This window comes from Poecilia formosa, unplaced genomic scaffold (genome assembly GCF_000485575.1).
Source record: "Poecilia formosa unplaced genomic scaffold, Poecilia_formosa-5.1.2 Scaffold98, whole genome shotgun sequence".
NCBI lineage: Eukaryota > Metazoa > Chordata > Actinopteri > Cyprinodontiformes > Poeciliidae > Poecilia > Poecilia formosa.
In genome coordinates this window covers 1,394,619-1,414,391 of record NW_006800037.1, presented here as the reverse complement: position 1 = coordinate 1,414,391, position 19,773 = coordinate 1,394,619, and the positions used below count along the sequence as shown (strand labels likewise).

Genomic DNA, 19,773 nt, shown 5'->3' with positions numbered 1-19,773 from the left:
TATATATATATATATACACACACACACACAAACACCTGGTGTCAGAGTAACCCTGGAAAACTGCATCACTCATCCATTAGTTACTTCTAGACTTAACTATCGTTTTCCAAAAGCCTATCTGGTTTTTGTTCTCCATTCCTGCTGTTATTAAGCCTTTCAGCAGTGGCTGCTCTTCATTGTTCCCACATGCTTGCTGAGGATGAAGAATCACTTTAAAACCAATTTTGAAAGTAATCTGTTGGCTTCCTTGGAACTCTTTACTAAATGGCATTTTATAATCAGTCAAGTAAAACCGTATTGCTTTTATAACCGATTTGGACTGTGTATCCGAATCTGATATAAAGATCGGATTGGGTGAATTGCATTAATTGAAACATCATTTTGACCGAAGTGGATGCAAATTGAACCCGTTTGTCTTGTAAACCGTCTCACAAATGACGCCGACATCTGTTGCGAATCGGTGCTGCGCAAGAAAGCCAAATTTAAATCAAGTCAATAAAGTCTCCAGAGTGAGCTGGTTGGTTAAAGTCTGCTTTGACTTTTGATCACAGTAAATGTCTCACCTGTCCCCAAAGCGAACCCACAGGTCGCTGAACAGTCTGGGCCGTCCGTGGCTGCGGTGGGCTTTGTGGGGCCGTTTGTGCCGTCCAAACTCCTCCAGCTGATTCAGGCTGTCGGGGAGAAGCATGTGAGGCAGCTCCTCCCCTGGCAGCCCAGGCGCATCATCTGGGTCCTCCATCTCCTCCTCCAGACCGGTTGGCCAGCTGGTGGGAGTCACTGTACTGGTGTCTAAGGGCTCCTCAACAGACCTTGCTGCAGGCGGTTCTGGATCTCGTTTACTCCTGGAACAGAAAAAGAGAAAAGGAGAAAAATTAAACAAGGCTTGCATGGAGTCAATTATTAAAACATTTGATTGTATAAACCTCAACATAATCAGAGGTTTCACTAAAACAATTTAGCTCCACACCTAATGGGAAATGGGAGGGATTTTTTTTTTTTTTTTTTTACGCTTTCCTACAAGCTTTAACCTGCAGCTAGTGAATGTTATTTTTTTTAGTGGTTTCTGACCACTCAGTCACTTTCCTTGTCAAATACCCCAATTTGAATCAAGGACATGAACACCGCAAGGAAAGCCTCACTCTATTAATGATACCCGGAGTGGCTTAAATGCAAAGCAGCCAACATTAGAGAAAAGTTCAACATTTGTGGTTGCCATATTTTCTCTACCAAGACTAACAATTTGACCAAAAAAAAAAAAGAAAAAAAGACCACCCAGAATCTTCCCTGAAAAACTCAACATACTCATCTTTCTTACATCCATTACTCATAGTTTCTCTTCTTATGTTCGTTTCTTTTAGTATCCAAGTCACTATAGTTTAAAGTCAATGAGCAATTAGTTGAATTCAAACACACTTTATTGGTCTCAAAGGGAAGTTAAATGAATGAGAATGGATTAAGAAGTCTTCCATAAACACTAACTTTGCTAAATAAATGTCTGTGTGTCAATTTAGACACATACTTTCTACGAAAGTTGCTTGCAGGTGTCTGCAGGAGGCACATGTTTGGAGCCTTCTTCTCTTGTGTTGTGCCTCACTGCTGAATTTTGAAGTGCTTTACAGTAATGAAGATGAATCCACACAAAAGCTGCACAGTTAGCTTTAGGTTATTAAAACAAACAAAGAAACAAGCCTAATATGTGATCTTATCTTGAGGTGAAAAAACAAGGTGGAACAGCTGTTATGATACGAGCATCATACTTGGAGAACGCAAACGGAGCCTTTTCACTTACCAATGAAATCAATGAATTCTTAGCCGTGCAAGGTGTGATATTGAGGAAGTGAGATGAGTTTTTATCTTCACGGCTCGGTCAGCAGTGTGACGATATCTCCAGGAGTTACTGTGGAGCCAAAGGCAGTTTCAAACTGTTCTGCCTGTCACACAGCAGCATTACTGCTCTTTAGGTTATTCCTTGACACAATCCAGGTGTCAGGCTTACAGCTTTCATGAACACCCGTCATGCATCTTGAAATGTTTTCTCATGCATATTGTATCATCTCACATCAGGAAGGTGCAAACGTATCTTTGCACGCATGTCTGGGTTTTGTGACCACAGCAAGTTAACTCACTTGTTAACTTTAACAACGTGAACCACCACTGAATGAAGCCTTCGATTGGACAGAGAGAGGCAGGAGGGTTAGTTTTGATGCTTCAATTTGCAAAGATTAATTCTCCAAATTGATGAACGGTCATGTTTTTTTACGCCTGCAACACGATAATTATTTTGTACCTTGCTTTTATTTCCGTCTTACTCCGACTGAAGTTGCTTTTGATATCGTTTTATGGGCAGATGGATTAAGGCCCAAGGTAACAGGGGAGCTGCAGAATGCCAAGAACTGGAGGCAGACAAACTCAAACACTGGTTGGCAGAAAGCTTTTGTAAAGACACTCGGCCGAGCCAACTCCAATTTTCTGTGAGGTTCTTCGCATGTAGTGAACATCTGTGGGCTTAAGTGTGTGCAACACTGCCCCTCCTTGGCAGCGCACATCATTCTACTCACTCCTGCAAGCATGTGTGTGGGCATGTGCTCATGTGTTGTGGCGAGAACAAGCAGAACAACTGTTGGCAGCTTGCTTTAGCAGCATCAAAGCAGAGGCTGGTGAAGAAGAGATGGACTAAAGTGATGGAGGTGATGATGTTTAAAAGTATTCCAGCGTAGCGAAGTTGTTTTTTGTTACTTATCTCAGTTTGGGTTGGGTTTGTCCACAAAGAGCTGCTATAAATCTGCGGAGTCTAAATAACTCAGTTGTCGAGAATTAAATAACTAAAACCAGGCTGCAATGGATTGGAAAAAACTTTTGACCTTTTTTCCTATTTCGTCAACTTGCAGCAACAAACAATCTGAAAATCTGGGGAGCATATGTTTTTAGCCCACTGGAATCAATACTTTTGTAGCGTTGCTTTTCTCTGATGTAACAGCTGCAGGTCTTTTGGGGTATATCACCTTTACACATCTAGAGACTGAATTTTATGGCCAGTTTTCATTGCATGATTGCTTAAGCACAGCCTGGTTGTGTCTGCTGTTCATACGCAGGATTAGGCTTTGACCAATACCAGTCCATTGTAACCCCAGCTTGTATGATTAGGGGCATGGTCCTGTTGGCCCCGCTTCCTTTTCCCTGCTAAAGAATTCCCAAAGCAAGATTCGGCCGCCGCCATGTTTTTGAGAGTTCCTATGATCTTTTGAAAGCTTATCTGATTTAAACCCTCCTTGTCTAGCTCATTGGTTTAGATGGTTATGTCTTGTTAGGTTTGCACTTATGTCACACTCTTCATTTTTGGACGATGGATTAAGCAGCGCCTTGTGGGATGTTCCAAGCTGTGGATATGACTATATAGCTTAAACCCTCTTTAACGTTCCCCACAATGTTATGTCTGACACGTCTGCTGTGTTCCTTGGTCATTCTATTGCTGATTTTTCTTTAATGTTCTCCAAAATACATTGGAGATCTTCAAAAAACAGCTCTAATTTGCTGATTAAGTTACACAAAAGTTTACAAATTGAGTGGCATCTGAAGGTAATTGGTCGCACTGGATTTTATTTAAGAGCATTTAAGAGTCAAGAGGACTTAACACAAACTCATGCTATATTTTCAATTTTCTAAACAATTTTGTGAGACCTTTAAAAACCTTTTTATTTTCATTCCACTTCAGAATTGGGTTCTTCATTGTGTTGGTCTGTCACATACAATCCAAATAAAAATCTTACTGACTTGTTGTAACATGAAATCTGCAGAGGTTCTGGGGATACATATTTTTGATCGGTGTTCTGTATGAGGTGCAGACTTTGTTTACCACACAGTTATTTGCCCTTTTACCTTACTTACTCTGTAACTTGCTCATGATGGTCGGAGAGAAGGTGAACAATTTCATAACCGTCCAGCTTCAGTATATCCAGCACACTGTGGTTCCCAAGGAAGTGACCTAAAAGTGGACAAAAACAGAAAAGTGATGGGGAAATTTACTTTATAAACAACTTGTAACAATGTTCTCATTTTATCTTCATGACTGAATCTTGATGGAAATAAAAAAAAAGGCTCATAACACATTCCTGTATGAAACAAACTACACATTTTCAGTATTGATAATGTATTCTCCACACGTTTCTTTCTTTACCAATAAAATGTTTCCACTCTCCATGAGCCCCAGTACCTCAGCCACTAAGCAGATACGCCTGGTGTTGGTATTAAGGGAAGTTAGACTCCGTTCAGCTATCAACGTACAATATATTATCGATTTGCAAGTTTGAACGTATAACACATGAAATACTGTAATATCAAATGTTGCAAGTGATCCTTTGCAGTAGCAAAAATCATTGACTGACGTAGCTTCCTATTACGTGAACTATCGTGCGTTATGTGTAGTTCTGTCCAAACAATTTTAGCCGAAAGTCAACAATCTCAAAATCATGTTCTCTGCCTTTTTTTCTTCTTTACAACATCCTGTTCATCTTGCACACACTATAAGATTTAAAGAAGCTGCAAACTGGTAAAAAAAAAGAAGAAAAAAGCAAGAGATCAGTCATGCCAATATAGCTGTCGAGTCAAATTTAAGGAAGAACCTTTGGGTGGAACAAAAAGAGCTCATGTCACTCCTGTTTTAAACTTTGCCGCTGGTTAGAGGATAATTGTTTTTCAAATAATCCCTACAAGGTGACTAAATCTGTACCGACTCTTGGCAAAAAAATATTTCTTTAACAAACAATTTTAGATTTCGTTAGTGAGAAAAAGCAGAGAAGCTTTCAAACTCAGAGACTGTTCAAATGCAGTCACGCCTTATATCTACTGGGCTTACTCGTTGTTTGGTAATGACCCCGCATTGTCGACACTCAACCTCTCGCCTCTCCTCCAATCATCCATCGCTTTCAGTCACCTTGTCTGCGATTCCCTCGGTCTAACATCAAACATGCAGGCCTCAGCCACACACTGATGAAAGCTGTTTTTTTTTTTAATTTCTGCCATCGGCCGATAATCCTGCGTGTCACTCAACTCGGCAATAAGCCGTTCTTTAGCCTGACATCACCTTTGCAAGCACACATGCTCTACGAGAGGAATTCATATTTGTGCTCACACAAAGGAATTCGCTCCCTCACTCACACACCTCGGCTCTCTCCCGCGGCTTATTAACAACATGCTGACAATATTCAAGCCTCTTATTTGCTTTCTGTCAGGGCCCTCTGCTCCCACTCAGCTCTCCACCTCCTGTCAATTTTATCATTATAATGTTCCCAATCATTCCTGAAAGTCAATGAGAGAAACATGCGGCGTTACACTTTCTTGGCAGGCGAGTTCAAAGGCAGTCCAAGGCGAGGCCACGGAGTCAGAGGAGGCTGCTAACAGCGGAGTCGGCGAGATCAGACGGGATTACACAGAGGGCTGAGTGTGAGGTTTTGTCTCGGTGAAAGTGATTCTGTCTATTTATGTATAAATGTGTATGAAAGTGGCTTCTTAATCTGCAGGGCAACATAAACCAAAGGTAAAATTAGGTAATTTTCTCAAGTTACTGCCACGTTTTCTTTATGACATTCATACTGAAAAAGTTAAAGCAATAAACTTAATTAAAAACAGTCGCACTGTTAATGGCAAACATTTGACAGCAGTGAAAGGTTGCTTTCAGTCGTAACAACACAGCAAGCGAAATAGAGCTAGGAACTGCTTCTCAATGAGTATAATTGGTATTTTGTCATCTGCAGCAGTGGTTCCCAGTCTGGCATCACTTGCATCTCACTGAGATTTTCACTGTGGATAATGACGCTGCATCACCAACTTGAGCAATCTCCTCACAAGGTCTTTGGCTTTTGTTCAGGGATTGATTTGCACATTTATATGTTCATCCTGAGTGATATGATCGTTGGATCAGACGTATGCGGCTGCACTATTCTCTTCCTGATGACTTGGCTGATTTTGACCTTCTCATCAAGTCAAAAAAAAAGAGAAAGCAACATGTTCTTGGTGTGATCTTAAAATAAATCCACAGGTGTTCCACCAACTAACTCAAATGTGTTAGTTAACCTATCAGAGGATTGCAGAGGGACACCAAAAGGTTTGATCTAAATCACAGAGTTCAAAAAAATTATTCTTGATACTTCTAAATTTGAAGGAAGCTTAAAAAAAATCCTTAAAAATGTTATTCTTAAATTCTCCAATATTTAGCAAATAGAAATCATTTTAGTAATTCTAACCAATCTAAAACAGGGGAAGTTTGGCCTGATTTGATTTCAGACAATGAGGGACAAAAAATGCATGTCTTTTTATTCAGTTTACGTAAACGTCTAGTTTCAACTGTACATCTCAGTATCAACAATCTCAACAAACCTTACCTGAAAGTTATTTCTCTGTATTACCATCATCGTATTTTCCTTTTTTATTCAAAAGACACCACCTGCCTTACTCACTGAGGCAACTTTAACCCATGTAACCACTTCATGGGTTAAAAGCAATTCTGAAAGTTTGACATGAAGACAATTTACCATTAAAACAGTATGGAAGTATTCTAATTACAGATATTAGAAAAGTGAACCTTCACGATTTTGTGTTGTATTCAAACTACCCCAAAGCAGTCAAAAATAAACTTAAACCATATGTAACAGTTTCTAGCATTAGGAAAAGGTTATTATAAAACACTATTTAAGGAAAAAGGTTAATCTTTTGGTCAGTAAAGGTTCGGCTCATCTACATAATAAAAGCTGTTAATAATAATAATAATTAAAAAAAAATATTTCCTCCAGCATGTTCCTCCAAACCCTTGTCTGCATTCAGACCGTCCACACTGTACATTGTGATGGTTTGTTATGTTCAGGATCATTAACATGCACCCCGTCCTTGGAAAACCTACTGTACTCATAAACAAAATTGGTAAACAATGACAAATCTCTGGTCTGGGTCCCGACTCAAAACAAAACACAATCAAGCCTTCCCGGTCAGGGTGAACCCCCCCCGACCCTCCACTAAAAATGTATGTTTGAACTAACATTTGAGGGATTGCATGGTTCTCCTTGATTTGATGCAATTTGTCAAAGCAAACAGCTGTGTTCCTGTTTCCTACAGATCTGGTATGTTGCACAAAAAAAAAAATAATAATAATAATAATACACACTAGCTTTTCATCTTGCAACAGCAGCAAAAGCATTTGTGCTTACGTAGGTTTCCTCCCCATATGTGAAGGAGTTAGAAATAAAAGCTCTTGAATGAGCGTGGGCGGATGAGCTTGTGTGGTTGTTAGTGAAGTGTCCAGACAGTAAATTGTGGTGCTTCAGAAGCAGAGAGTAGACCCAACAAACAATTTCACTCGTCAAGATGTAATAAGAGGTCAGCTGATCCCTAATGGCACCTCTGCCCCATTTGGCATTCCCGAACTGGCTGGAAAGATTAAACAATAAAAAAATAAATAAACTGCTCGTTCCTGTAAAATGTACTCCTATGGTGACAGATCAATAGTTTTAATCTTTCACTGAGACAATTTTATTAAAACCCAACAAAAAGTATTTTGTTTCTCTGAAATTGTGTTGGTCTAACTTTGGTATTGGCCACATTGCTGTAATACATCTAAAAAAAAACAACAACTGGTAATCTGATCTATGAAAGGAGCATTATTTTTTACTTGCTGTTTTATTAGGTTTTTTTGTGGTCGTGGGGGTGGATTGGCCTATTAAATAACATCCTGGGAGGCAGAATCTTGTTTTACAAAACTGTTATAAAATGGTTAAAAGGCCATAATATAAAACTTCAGTTTTAGGTTTAGTTTTATAAAACGAGAGCAGTCATTAAACTGAATTGCCTTTCGTAGTATAATTGGGCAATCTAAATATTATCCAACAGAACCAAATAAAAGGTGTTTTTTTGTAGTTTGTTATGCTGAATCCTCAAAAACTGAATTACCCAAACCAAACCAAACCAAACCTGTCATGAAGTGGGGTTTTGGTGGTGAGGAGAGACGCTGAGACCCAGGTAGATGGTGAAAACAATGATTTAATGAAGATATCTCAGCTCAGACAGTCCAAAGAAGCAGGCAGCACAGTGGAAGGTAGCTAAGCTAACACTGGTAGCAACGACTGAAAACGAGAGCTGACGCCAACACAGGACTTCAGCCAGTTCTACTGTGAAGACTAACGAACAGACACTCAGGACTACACAGTTCTACTGAGATGACTGAACATAAACTGAACGACAGCAATTGACAAACTTAGACAAGGACCCGACGAAGAACACAGACACAGGTGGGTTTAAATGGAGGGTAATAAGGTAAGTAGACACACCTGGGGGACAATCAACGGGGAGGACAGGACAGAAACTCAGAGGAAACAGGACAGAAACACAGAAAATGTCAAAAACAAACACTCAAAAACACGGATCATAACAAAACCAAAGGCCACCAGTATGAGAAGCAGCAGCAGGAGATGCCCGTCTCATTTCCTGTCAGAAACAAACCTGTTGGTTGAATCAGTTTTGCCTTAAATCTAAAACTGCCAGGGGTTCAGATAATTTGAACTGGGAATCGAAGAAGAATGCCGAACAGGCTAAAAATACATCGACATTTGTTTTCACGAAGCTCATAAATACTATATATATAGACAAGATCACTTTGTTTGGGGCCAAAACATGAAAAGATTATGCTTGTATCAAAAAACAAAACAAAACAAAAAAAAGTCTGTGGACTGAGTGTCAGCTGGTGTTAACTTTCATAATTTACTATTTGCATATATACGTACATAAAGCAACTTAGCACATCTTTTCAGAACGGAAACTCTGAAACTGCATTGCGGTTTAAAATATTAGAAATGATAAAGTAAGATCAGGCTCTTTACCATTTATTTTGAGCCTTATTGTTTTTTTTTTTAATATATCCCAGAATAACCCAATATTATATTATGGTTTGCCTTTATTTCCATAGAGAATAGTGATTCTGTAAATACTGTTTCATAACATCTCTCCCCTTGTGAATGTAATTGTGATTTTTGGATATAGTACACGGTGTAGATCTCTCTCATGTGCCGAGGGTCTGTTTTTCCAACAGTTTTAGTAGTTTGTACGTGATGTTGGTCTGCAAATGGCAGGCTTGTAGGTTCATGCCCTATGAACTGCTGGACCAGACATTGTTTACTGTATCCTCATCAGCATCATCATGGTGGTTAATCTTTCCAGTAAGCTGCGGCGCTGCATAAGGCAGATTGCGGCAACAAACCACTTACAACCTCTTTCACATATCACTCAACCTGGTTTTTCCTGCCAATTTGCTGTCATCACTATTTCAGCACATATACTTCATGTTTGCTTAAAAAATATTTGGTTATAAAGGTGCAATTATGTCTTTTTTGCATTGCATGCCACTTAAACCAAGGCTTTTCTTATCTGCCGCTCCAGGGAACAGAGTTAATGACCCAGTGACTCCTCAGTTTAAAAACCTTTCCATCTTGATCCGAACTTACATTGGTGGTCTAGCACACTTCATCCGTGTGCTGTGACTGGAAGTATTTCTTGACCGAGGCCAGTGTCATTATGTCTGGTGTTCCAGACGTATTTCTCTGAAAAACTACTTGCTGTTGTCAATCCTGTAATTGCACAGTGTTCTTACCAGTTAAGCTTTTTCACATTTTGCCACAACCGCAAACTCTGATTTATTTTATCGTGATGTTCTGTGACACACCAACATGAAGCAGCACATCGTTTTCAAGTAGAAGTACTAGAATGCAGGACTTTCAATCTCCTGTTTTTACTCATTTAAGTCTGCCTGCATTTGTATTCAACTCTGATACCCCTCTAGAAAAATTTGTTCAATTGCTGGATTTGAACTCATGAATTGTCTTTAGAGGATCCCCTAATTATAATTATCTTATAATTATAAGATTGTAAAAGTCTGTGGAATTTAATCCTACAACAACTCCAGCTGTTTTGTAAAGGCCTAAGAGCTTTCTAAGTGAATGTAAATAAACGGGACTCAAGAAGTCCAAGGAACGCAGCAAACAGGTTGTTGATGAAGTTGTAGAAAGGTTTATCATATGATTACATTACAGGAGAATATTCCAGATTTTGAGAATCCCACAGCGCAAAGGTCAACAGGCATCAGGAAGTGAAAACAATACAGTAAAACTGCAAACCTGTCAAAACATATCAGTCTATGTAAAGTATAAATCAGATGTTGGGAGCAATATGCTGAGTAAGATTTTCTTCAGCTGGTACAGCAAAGCTGCACAATGCATTAAAAGCTCCAGCATTGTAATGTATATATTTTTTTTCAGTTTCCATTCAAGTTGTTGGTAAATATTTCACAACACTCCACTGAAGATTGCTATTTTAATTCCCATGTGTACTTGGCTTTGGCTACATTTTTATACTGCAACTCCAAGCGAGTCAATAGCCTGTTTACACGGAGCAGATCTTCAGTGAAACCATAACATTTTTGTAGTGATTAGGTCACATGTTTACACGTCTGCAGTGATCAGTGTTTCTGACCCCAACACTTTTTGAAATCAGGTCTCGGAGTGAAGCTTTTTGGTGTAGTGACATGGAAGCACATGCATGTTTTGAAGAAGCCTTAAAGTGGCCTGAGATGACAAAAGAGGACTTGGGGGGTTTTTTGCGTTTTTGTCTAAATGTGGAACTTTTTCCAATAAACATCCGAAAATACCGGCGGTTTCCAGACAGCGGTCTTGCGTAAACATAGCCTCTATCTCCATGCTTATCTGTTGTTCAGTCACTTCATCGCCCTTGCGAACATTTCCTTTTCAAATGTGCAGGTGGGACTACAAAGCAACAGCGGAGAGAATAGAAGAAAGAGCAAATGAAAAAAAAAATGAAATAAAAGAATTAGTCATCTGAGGTTCATCCAAGTGTGAAGAAAACAGGATGAGAATGATGTGTATTTTGCTGTTTTTCACAAAGCAAATGTGTTTGCAATTAGACCATGTAAACACTGAAGCAACTGATATGTCGGGTTGGTTTAGAAAATCCCACAAGGCTTGCACACAGACCACCTCACATGAAAATTGCACAAACAAATAGCAGAGTAAGAGAGAAAAACAGGGTACAGGCCTAGCAGAATTATTACTGTAGAGTTATATGGGATAAAAAAAAAATAAAATAAGAAAAAAAAAACTGTAAACAGTACAGATATAGTCCGATCATAAACTAAGAGAAAAATGCAATAGTGGGAACCATTCACCACACTAAAAGTACATGTTTGGTACCATTACTATATCATGGCTCAAACAAAAGTGAGCTCTCTTTTCTTGGCAGATTTAAAGGAAGACAAAACTGAGAACAGAAAAAAGGAGACAAGTACAGTGAACTGAGAGGAAAACGTTCCTAAAGACTTGACGTGGGTTTGCACCTCTTTAGAGTTATTTGAAAATGTGTCTCATCTATGTCCAGACAGAGATGATGAGGGGAAAATTCCTCTAATTTCTGTTTCCCAATGTGTATGTAGGTGTTAAAGAGGTAGTAAAATAAATACATCAAATGTATTGGACCACCATGAATCACCAGAGGAGTATCAAAGCCTTTGCAAATATAATTTACAAGTCTCTGAAGTCAAACTGTAGCCAGTTGAGGCTCTTTTCACTGCCTTCAGTGACATTTCAGCCACTTCGGTCTTTTTTTTTTTCTTTTTTCTAAGTTTGTTTTATCGAGTAGATCAGCTCAATGTAGTGACTTTTTTCTCCAATGTTTGATTATATGTACTTCTCCATAGTGGCTATGGCTGAGAGTGGTTTTAAGCCAACTGGATGTTTGGAGGTTTGGTTTCTAGCCCTTCCTTTTGTTTTTGGTGAAGATGTAGAATATAATAGAGAACCAGTATATAAATAGCAAAAGTGTAGTGTGAGGACGTGTGCGAATTCAAAACAGACGGTAAGGGAGTATGACATTTTCAAAAAAAGACATTACATTAGCTTTGGCCATTTGTTGTAAGACTTTCCTTCAAAAATTGAAATTGTTTCTCTCACTAAAGCAAACTATTTGACCTGTCTCCCCGATGTCCCGCTGGAGGTCAGATCCTACAACGTGGCCTTGCATCTGTTTCATTTGTTGTGGGTTACTTTAGCTTATCGTTGTTCCTGTCAAAGGACAAGAAGAGTAAGGCTTTAATTGTGCAATAAAGTCAAGGTTACATTTTAGCTTTTGTCTTTTTTCTTTTTAATTCAAGCAAATAATTACAGGTACAGGAGGCGACTATCTAAAATCACAAATTTAGCTTATTAAATCAATTTGAAATCCATTTGGTTTCATTTCATTTTCTACCATGGAAGCATGATAAATTCATTAAACTGTGCATTTAATGGGATGACATGATGTGATGAGTAGTAATGCTGTTTCATTGCATAAAATGTGAATTTCAGATTTCAGTGAAGTTTCAAGACTTCTTTCCTGCTGGTCAAACTAGGTGAAAAACTTAAACATTTTAAGTCGGCATATATACAAAAAATAAATAAATAAATAAATAAATGAATAAAATAAGAATCTGCACATTTCTTGAAGACATATGGTAAACAGTTTTGTTCCACACTGCGTCTCTTATTTTGTTTACCTTTGTAAATCTATAACCTTTTATTAGAAACACTGAGAAATTTAATATTTCAGAGATTATGGTTTAGGAAGCAGAATACTTGTACCATAATCACAGGGTTGATGGTTTCTGCTCCAGGACTGGCCTCAGTAGATGGTGTATCCAAAATGTATGTATGCCCAGCAACATTTTGGATGAGTCATGATTAGAATATAATGTTAGAACAATATATACTGCTGAAAAAACTAAAGGGAACATTTCACTTTAATTTTGTGTGTGGCTCCAAATCCAGGCCTCCATTGGTTAATAAATTTGATTTCCATTGATGATTTTTGTGTGATTTTGTTGTCAGCACATTCAACTTTGTACAGAACAAAGTATTCAATGAGAATATTTCATTCATTCAGATCTAGGATGTGTTATTTGAGTGTTCCCTTTATTTTTTTGAGCAGTGTATATATATATATATATATATATATATATATATATATATATATATGAAAAATATCTGACAAGGGGAAAACACTTTGTCAGAGAGCATAAAAACAAAATTATCTTACATGATTCTTTAAAAATATATTCCTAAATTTTCCATTATTTACCCAGTATTAATGTAAGTGCAGTATAATATGAATCATTACAATTAATATCTAAAGCTTGCTCAAAATATACTTATTCTAATGCATGTCTCTTTTGTTTGCAAAAGACTTGATCTCAGTCATGACGGTTTTGTGCCTGAAACCGCAAATGTGCTAACCTCGCTGTTAGAGGCAGTCAATAACTTGTACACCTGTTTGTGTTGTATGAGAAAGTTTCTTTATGACTAACCCATGTGCAGTACCCCCACGTTTTCCTTTGCAGAACCCATGAGTAATGCAACAAAGATTTTAATAAGCCCAGCACCCCTGTGCCTTGCAGTGAACTTCCACGTACTGTTTAACAGCACTGGACTCCTTCTATAAATCACACATCAGCTTTTCTATTAACCGAGCAGAGCTGCAGAAACAACTGCCCCCATAGTTCTGATGCCTTTCACATCAAGTGTGAGTCTAAAGAACTATAATCCACATTTCAGGATCGTGCCGGATTTCTTTAAGTGTATAAATGGGTATTTGCCAAACAGCCCCATTCACCACCGGCCTTCTGTCACCCATTCCTCATCTCGGTAATGACTTCATTTCCTCTCCATGCGGCAAGGCGTAAGTCTGTCTCATTGCGCCGTGGTGAGGGTTTATGAGTGACAAGCATTGATGGAGCATACATGTGCATGGTCTGGTTGAAGTTCTGGTCAAAGACGGATCAGGAGAGCTTCAGGGATCACGTCCTGGGACATAAAACAGTAACATGTGGTGGTCTTGACGTCGGTCTCTGTAAAAACAAAACCTGGCGGAACGGCTCAGTCCCTCATTGTTGGGGACTTGGGATTCCACTGCGTTTAAATATTTAGACTGAACTTGCTGCTTCCATCTGGAACGTACGTCTGTCACACGGAGAGTTTAGAAAAGGAGTTCAAAAGGAAACAGAAAAGAAAAAGTTAAAAAGTGGAACTCCGAATATTAAAATTAAAATTTGACATCTCCATAAATTTTTCTTCAGAGCTCTTGAAGGAGGCGAAGTGATGAATGACATCTTTGTGGTCCAACAACACAACCCTCAGTGCTCCTGGTCGGGAATTTTGATCAAGAAATTCTATGTATGAATAAAAAAATATATATATTTTTTTAGATTTTTCCTTCATTTGACCTTTAAGTTGGTCTAAATATAGCATTTAATAGGAAATAAACAATGAAAGAACATGTGACACCCTTCCTCTGTTTTCTTTTCCTTTTTCCACTTATTACTGCCTTTTTCCTCTGTAATTATTTTAATTAGAAATCAAATGCGGGCCTCAATTTCACAAACATATTTCTGTTTGCAAGTGTTCAGGTATGTGACTGTGAATTTAACCAAATATAAGTATGTGGGGTTTCACCCCCACTCCTTTTTTCCTTCAAATTGTATCGGTCCTGGTTAAAACCAGTGTATCACATTAGCCGTTTCTCACAGCCTGCAGACTGCCTGGATTTTATTCCTGCCCTTTAATCAGGATCTGATTTACACCTGGGACAACAGGTGGATGCAGTTAAGGAACAGGTCCCTGTTGCAGCAGATGTAGTTTCTGCTGAGAGCATTTAGATCCTTTTAAGGACTAGAAAAGAGCCCGAAGCGACCACCGTGTGTTTAATGTTGCGTCAAATTTGCTGGGCAATAACATGTACTTTCACTTCCCAATGAAGCGTGAAATCTTTGAACAACCTAATGAGCTGTACTGATTTAATTACAGAGACAAATCTAATCAGTGCAGCAAAGAGTTACCAAAATACACAAAACCCAAATGCTTACATTTCTGAAAATGCACAAGATCTGAGCTCAAACGCAGCGGAGGCGGCAACTTATGTTTGGTCTGGGATCTGCTGGTTTGAAGTGAACACAAGAGGAATCTGTCTAGCAATTGGAAGACTTGGGAAATGCCACTAAAATGTATTTTCGGTCATCAGAATAAAAAGACACAAATTACAAATGAATCCAAAGTTCTAGATTTTATTTGCAAATTTTAAATCATGGGCTATTTCCAAACACTATTCTTCAACCTGCAGTTTAGTCAGAATAAGATGAGAATCTGTGAATAGATCAAACTCCTCTGCCTCCTCGCTAACTATCTGCAGGAAATACACCGCTCAGTCAGAAAAAAAACTATGAGAGCTAGGAGGATTGTGTTAGTGCTGTCAATTACTCCTTATATGCACTGCATTCACCCTACCTCTTGCTTTCTGCTAGACTCCTGGTAGTTCTCTATATGAGATTCTGCCGTGAATGCTAACACTAGTTAGCATGGCCATGAATGACGGCAGATAACGGTAAGTTGTTTCTCCATTAACACAAAAGTGCAGCGAAGTCATTCTGACAAAATTCCTTAAAACATGTTGGTGTTTAGAGAAACACTAGATCTCCCGACAGCCCAGTGTGCATAATATACTGATGATGCAATCACAAATCACGATACTTTATTGTCCTAAAGCAATTCAAGGCTTCCCTCAAGTTTCTGATACGGAGTTATTTAACATGCATATCTAGTTTTTTTGGAAACCAAAGAACACATCCAGATGTCGCCCCCTAAGGAAGACAAAAGTAGAAGACTTGTCATGCGTGTGTCTGCCAGAACTTGTAATATCACGTCTTATTCCCAAAAGGCATTTCCTTTTTTCACGTAAAAAGCCTTGGGAAGCTTTTTATATTTCATTTTTTTTAAAGTTTGCTATTTCCACACTACTTCAAAGAGAGCAGAACATGTTGATGGAAAACACGAGTGTCACACCTTGACCACATGTCCAAACCAATTTGTTCAAAAGATTCACATTCCAAACACATCACTTAAGAAATGAAGTCACTGAGCTTTAAGCTGCAGCTCACCATCACAGATTTAGACAGATGTGTGAACAATATTTGGGAGAAATTGCTATTTTGTGCACGTGGAAAATCTATCAGTTCAGCTCGCAAAAAATGGGAACAAAAATGTTGTGTTTATATTCGTTCAGCGTATGTGTTGGGACCAAACTGTAATAAGAAAATCACTACAATAATTTGCACTGCCTGACCACCAGCTATGTGAAAGTTAAGACTACATGAAGTCAAGACAGAGGTGGACAAGATAAGGGGATGGTGACATCTTTAGTGATGAAAAAGACACAGATGTGAAGGATTAAGAAAGCAGACATGAGACAGACACTGATAGACGAGCAGAAAGCCGAGTTTTGCTGCAGACAGACTGAAGTGAAGGCTGAGACACAACGGCAGACAAACAGATGCGGAAAAGGGCTGAAAAGGCAAATATGGTCTGAGAGGGGAAGAGTCAGAGAGTGACATGCTCTGCAGGCAGGCTCTCTCCCCAACTCATCACCTCGACACCACAATGCCACAAAGGGACCTAAAACACATGGACCCATGCTGTCTGTACAATTTACTATCATTGGCTGGAAAATAAAAAATAAAAAAAAGAGAGAGAGAGAATAACTCTAAAATCCCAGACTTCCAAACAAAAAGGGCTACACTTTTGACAGTTGCTACTACTATTTTGCCGATAAATATCTGCGGATCATATGACTTTTTCTTTTCGTCTGCAACGTACTCGGCCACTTGTGTGTAAGTGCACCGTCAGGAAATTCCAGGGGATGTTTTCAATAAGGACGGGCTGCAGCAGCCAGGGAAGTGGCAAATGAAAACCCGATGAAGAACATCGTGGAACTGCAACAACACAACGTTTGCCCTTGAAGTGCTCCACTCTTTAGCACAGATAATTCACATGTGCGTTTGGGTAAGATTACAGATTATTAGTATTTTTTTTGTTTTGTTTTGTTTTTGTGATCCAATGAACTGAGAACACACAGACATATACAACTGAGGGTTATAATGAACAAAGAAAAGTGCTCATTGAGCTTTTAGAAAAAGTTTGTAAGCTACAGATTTAACTGTTATTATGTGGTAATGTTGTGACAGTTTATCCAGGAGGAAAGTGTGATGCATTTATTTGGGCTTTTGAACGCTTCGTCATGCTGTAGCGGATTATCCCGATTAGCCCCCATTACATGATCCTAAGAGTGAACAGTGGTGACCACAGCGTTTGGACTTGGAGTGCTGTGCAGCACTTAGAGACTTGGAGGAGACAAAGGCCAATAAACAGAGGAGGAGCATGGAAAAGCTTAAATAAATGTCTGATTAAGATCAGCTTGGTAAATGCATAGCGATATTCTAACAAGACAATATTCAAGAAGATTTTCAGGCTGCTCCATATCGGTGAATAAAAGTACTGTGATGGTTGGCTGCAATTTGCCTTGGTAGTGAGTGGTTGCTTGTGATATAACATTATATAAAATTACAAGCGGATTTTGTGTGTAATGAAGCACTTAGAGTCCAGTAACGTGAATTACAAAAATGTTAAGAGGTGCGGTCGGAGTTCTGATGAACTGAGCTACCTCTTTCAATTTTCAAACCGTGGTGCTTCTTAAACAAGCTACAAGTATCAGTCAGCGAGGGTGTTTCATTAGAACATGTAGCCTGTGAAAGCCCAACATCCACACAAAACGCTGCAGGAAGTTGGGCACTTGCCTCTGAGTTAGTTATTGTTTGATAAAACTTGATGTTGCCTGCTAGTTTAGTATGTCCACATTTGAATTGATTGAGAACTTTAGATACATCTGTTACTTTTAGCTCATTCAAGCGACCACAGGTAGCGGGGTTTAGTGTAATAGTTTTCTCATCCTAACAAGCATCTGATTTGTAGAGACAAGCAGGACTTAGCTACCAGTATTGCAGACAGTGTGACATGCACATTTGAGGAGCTTTTTATTTTTTACCACCAGCACTACACTACCGTTTGTCTTAGTCTGCAGAATTTAACCTCACATTTATTTGCCTAAGCGTGTGACATATTACATTTTAGTTAAGTTTAACTATGGAATTTTCCTTTTTAACCAGTGTTGTTGTCAATTTGTGGATAATCACATATGTAAAATGTCAATTAAAGTCGTTGACAAAAGGCCAAGTAGTTCATAAAATTTCACCCCAAGAGAGACTCCTGGTATGTTGCTGTCAATGTGGCTTAGTAAGAGGAGTCTTGCAATCTGAAAATTGGGGTTTTGATTCCAGATTTCTCCTCCCACTGTTCTGCTTATTGTGAATGAGTGGAATTGGGCGACTGTTACTCTAGCGTAAAGACCTTTGAGTGGTTCCTATATCAGTGGTGTCCAAAGTTAGTCTTTAAAGGCCAGAATCCTGCATGTTTAAGTTTGATTCAAGAAACCTGAAACAAATGATAGTTCATTAGCAAGCCTAGCAGAACTCTGGCATTCTAACAAGGTAGTTGAACCCTCTGAACCAGCTTCGTTGGAGCAGAGACGCATCTAAAACTGGCAGGACACCGGCCCATAAGGACTGGACCGGGACACCAACGTCCTACATCATTGTCATGTTTGTTGCCAGTGTGTCTTGGCTTTTTCCTTTCCTCAAAAGCTGCATGTTACCCAGAGTTTTCCATTCTGCACCGCCTTTACTAGTAGAAGATGTGCTGCCAGATCCTGCGTCAAGTAACTCAATTTTTTTTTAAATGAACCAAAAGTGGCTATTGACTTCCAAATTGTCCCTTTCCATTTAATAATGACAGCGAAGTGAAACCAAAGCCCTTTCAACATTTCTTAGACACATTTCTATATTGTACATTTTTTTTATTCTGTAGATTAGAATAAAAATTCAACTTGCAAACTAATTTTACAAGCAATTTATAAGTAAGAAGAAAGCTGTTTATCTAGACATGAGACATGAGACATGAAATGCACCAACTTTGAATGAATTGGACATCATCAAAACAACGCATTCTGGTTGTATACTGTACCATAATTTGCTGCATATCCAGTTTTAAGCTAACAGCTTTTTAAGGAATCGCCTGGTTGGGTCTAAAATACAATTCAACATTGCTTGTCGTTTTCCACACATTCAGCAAAACAAATGGGAACAAAGTGTGCTACTATAATAAGCTGCAAGTAACAAAAAGCCTTAAACTCCCATTTATTTTTAGTGTTTTTTTTGTAATTTCCTAGATATTGGCAGAAAGAACACTGTTCCATCTGTTAAAATCAATGTTTGTAAATTTGTGGAAAAAAAACAGCCAAAGTTTAAAAAGGAAAAAAGAAAATCAGAGTTTGATCGAGACGCTCAAAAGATGACATGAAAGACTGACAAAAATCAAAAATCCTGAAATGAAACAAATTAATTTTATATCCGGCTACAATTACTCACAAAACTCCAACTTCAACACCTTCTCTAAAAGCATGAAAACAGCACCTTTTGAACATGCATAACAATGAGACATGAAGCTTTTGTATGCTGCGTAAAGAATACAGAGCTATTTGAGACAGAATTAAAAAAAAAAAGTTGAAAATATGTCACTTTACGGCTTTCTTTCTTTCGTGTCTTATATTGAAAAGTCATGTTTAATTGATCTCTTTTGTAAAAATAAATCTTCAAAGTGTTTTGTCACATTTTTGTCTCAAAACACATTTTATAACACCCTCACTGGTAAGAATGCCCACAGATTCACAAATTTTACTTAATATATTTATTCCACCATCACAAGCAAAGCACATAGCGCAGGCATACTTAGAATGTGAAGTTTAATCAGAACACAA

The 19,773-nt window shown here is 38.5% G+C and overlaps 1 protein-coding gene across 1 annotated transcript in view; it reads right to left on the bottom strand.

The window, feature by feature from the left end:
* Nucleotides 1–19,773, bottom strand: part of trabd2b (TraB domain containing 2B) — an 84,548-nt gene that overhangs the window by 1,823 nt on the left and 62,952 nt on the right. Inside the window, exons 5-6 of the mRNA XM_007558731.2 lie at nt 3,886–3,982; nt 564–842 (exon numbers count right to left, since the gene is read on the bottom strand). Coding sequence (XP_007558793.1) covers nt 564–842; nt 3,886–3,982 — 376 coding nt within the window. The remainder of the gene's footprint in view (nt 1–563; nt 843–3,885; nt 3,983–19,773) is intronic.